At 50.9% G+C, this 2,689-nt stretch overlaps 1 protein-coding gene across 1 annotated transcript in view; it reads right to left on the bottom strand.

The window, feature by feature from the left end:
- MMP24 (matrix metallopeptidase 24) overlaps positions 1–2,689 on the bottom strand; it is a 25,392-nt gene that overhangs the window by 3,698 nt on the left and 19,005 nt on the right. Inside the window, exon 7 of the mRNA XM_014586134.2 lies at positions 1,813–2,079. Within this exon, the coding sequence (XP_014441620.1) occupies positions 1,813–2,079 (267 nt within the window). The remainder of the gene's footprint in view (positions 1–1,812; positions 2,080–2,689) is intronic.

The raw sequence follows: 2,689 nt of genomic DNA, 5'->3' as shown, positions 1-2,689 counted from the left end.
GCTGAGGGAGGCAGGGAGCAAGATTCTCCTTTTGTTGAAAGCAGATTCTACCTCTCCACAATGATCATGGAGATGTGCGTGTGTGCGTATGTGTGCGTATGTGTGCGTATGTGTATTTTTGGCTTGGCACACGTCACTTTGCAACAGAGATGCAAGGGCTTTGGGACCCTTCTGGCAGAGGGGCTGGGCAGCCTTGCCAGTCATTCCCTGGGCAGCCACCCCAAGGCTCCCACAACAGCCTTTGCCACCCAGCAGGTCCACAGATGGCACAAGTCACTCAGCCTCTCCTCATTGGCCAGCTCCCCCTGGCTGAGACTTTCATTGGTCAAGGTCCTTGATCAGATTTTTCTCTTTGGCTGGCTCCCTATCCTGGCTGAAACTTTCATTGGTCAGGGTCTTTGATGTCACCTGTCTCTGAGGCTACTCCAACAGGGAGACCACGTGTATACAGCCTTGGGTACATAGGAGCCAATGAATAGCAGCTCTGCCCCTGTGGCCATTGGCTTTCTTAACTAGTGACACCTCCTCAGAAAGCCCTTCCTGACAATTGTCTCTAACATAGCCCCCTCTGCCTACTTACTCTTCCACGGCATTTATTTCCCTTATGACATTGTTTTCACCTGTTTGTTTTCTTCCACTAGACTAGGCAAGTCTTATTCTTTGCTACATCCCCAGCCCCTACCACACAAGTTGGCTCTCAGAAATAATTGTGGAGTGAGTGAATTCATTCGAATCCTGTCATTCCTTGTAAACTGAAATAAAGCAAGATGATGATGGTGACAGCTAAGACTTTTATAGTGGTGGGCATTATTTTTAGTGCTCTTACATATCTTATTTAATCCTCATAAACCCACTATATAAAAGTAGGTATCTGGGACCAGCAGTTATCATAATGGCTATGTCGCTGGACTCCCACGTAGTTGACCGCGGTTCGAGTCTCGGACCTGGTGGCTTAAACTCACGCCGGGTGCGTGTGCGTGCGTGCCCAAGATCCCGAGAGGAGAACGGAGGAGAAGGGATTGTGGTGTGGCCACCCCCCCTGGGGGGGGGATTTCTCGCTTTCTCTCTGTCTCTCTGTGTCTGTCTGGCGAGCGCACGCGCCCTATAGCAAAAACCTCTCAAAAAAAAAAAAAGTAGCTATCATTTTTAGGTCCATTTTATAGATGAGGAACCAAAACTTAAGGGATTTGCTGGATTTCATAGTAATTGGCAGAAGTACTGTGTTTAAATCCAGCCAGATTGGCACAAGCCTGTGCTTCTGAGCAGATCAATGGAGGAGGGTATTTAATAAAGATTCAGGGTTACCCACTCCACACCTGGCAAGACCAGCTCCTCCTGAGAAGCTCCTATCTGGTGGGAAGACAGGCTGGGAGCACCTGCTGGCTGCCCTAGAGGCTTGTTGCCAGCCTGGCCTCCAGGAGGAGTTTAGGAAATATCTCTTGGAGGGGGAAAAAAGCTTTGCTTTCCATCTTCCTGGCCTCAAGTCCCTTTGAACCATCCATATCCCATCATTGCTTTTCAGACTTGGTAATCCGAGGAACCCCTAGAGTATACCTGAGGACCACTGTCTGAGAAATGCTGTTTGAAGGAACCAAGTCGGTCTCAACTGGGAGTCACTCCTAAAGATGGAGAGCTGTGACTCAGTAGGTGGTAAGTGGAGGAATTTTCTGTGTGAACATGAGCTAGGAGGCAGTTGTCTGTCACCAGGTGGTGTTTCTCCAACCCAGATACCCTAAGAGTTTGCCTGTGGGCCCTGATGAGAACCACAGAAAATCAACCCCTACCCCTTCCCCCTTCCCAGCCCTTACGTACATCCTTCCTTGCTGATGAAGGCCCCTTGGGGAGCCTGTGGGATGCCCTTCCACACGGTGATGGGCTTGGGGTAGCCGGGATCCGTGGCCCGCCGCTCCTCACTGTAGCGCCAGTACCGCTCGCCTTTGAAAAAGTAGGTCTTGCCCACAGGTTCCCAGCGTAGAGCCGTGTCAATGCCTTCACGGGGCAGACAGCTGCCCAGCTCCCCCAGGCTGTGGGGGTACCCAGGCTCCACTGTCACCTCCTTAAATACCCAGTACTTGTCACCTGTGGCAAGAGGAATCCAGGATCAGCCTTCTCCAGTCACTTAGTGCCACTTGCCCGTCTTCATTCATGGAGTCAGAGTGTCAGGGGAAAACTGAGTCCTAGGCCTGCTTGACCCCCTCTGCATCTTGGCCCAGGCATAACTTGGGGGCAGAAGCCCGAAACTGGTCACAGATTCTGGGCAACTTGTCCCTTGTGACCTGTGCTCTGGGGCATACCCTCTTTTCTTTTCATGTGACTTGCTCCTTTCCTCTCCAATGATCTCAGCCACTCCTGTGACACACGCTAGTGCTTCACTTTCCTGTCCCACCCCTGCTTCATGTCCCCCCACCAACCTTGGTACATGCAGACACTCTGCAATCACTTCCTGACTTGACTTCCCCAGATTGCTCATTGTCCTGCTGCAGAGATCTGTCCTGGGGGAGGCCAGTGTCTCTGTTAGGGCTAGAAAGGCCCCTGAAAGGCATCTGCTTCCCACCCCACCTCTTCTAGTTTACATGGAAAAAAGATCCCAAGAAGGGCAAGGAATGTCCAGGTCCCATAGCACAGGCTACGTTACCTTTTTTTTTTTTTTTTTTTTTTTTTTTTGGGAAGATTTTCGCGCTAGGGACGG

Source organism: Tupaia chinensis, unplaced genomic scaffold (genome assembly GCF_000334495.1).
Source record: "Tupaia chinensis unplaced genomic scaffold, TupChi_1.0 Scaffold000115_1, whole genome shotgun sequence".
In the NCBI taxonomy this organism is placed as follows: domain Eukaryota; kingdom Metazoa; phylum Chordata; class Mammalia; order Scandentia; family Tupaiidae; genus Tupaia; species Tupaia belangeri.
Note: the sequence above shows the minus strand (reverse complement) of the source record. Positions and strands in the feature narration are given on the sequence as shown.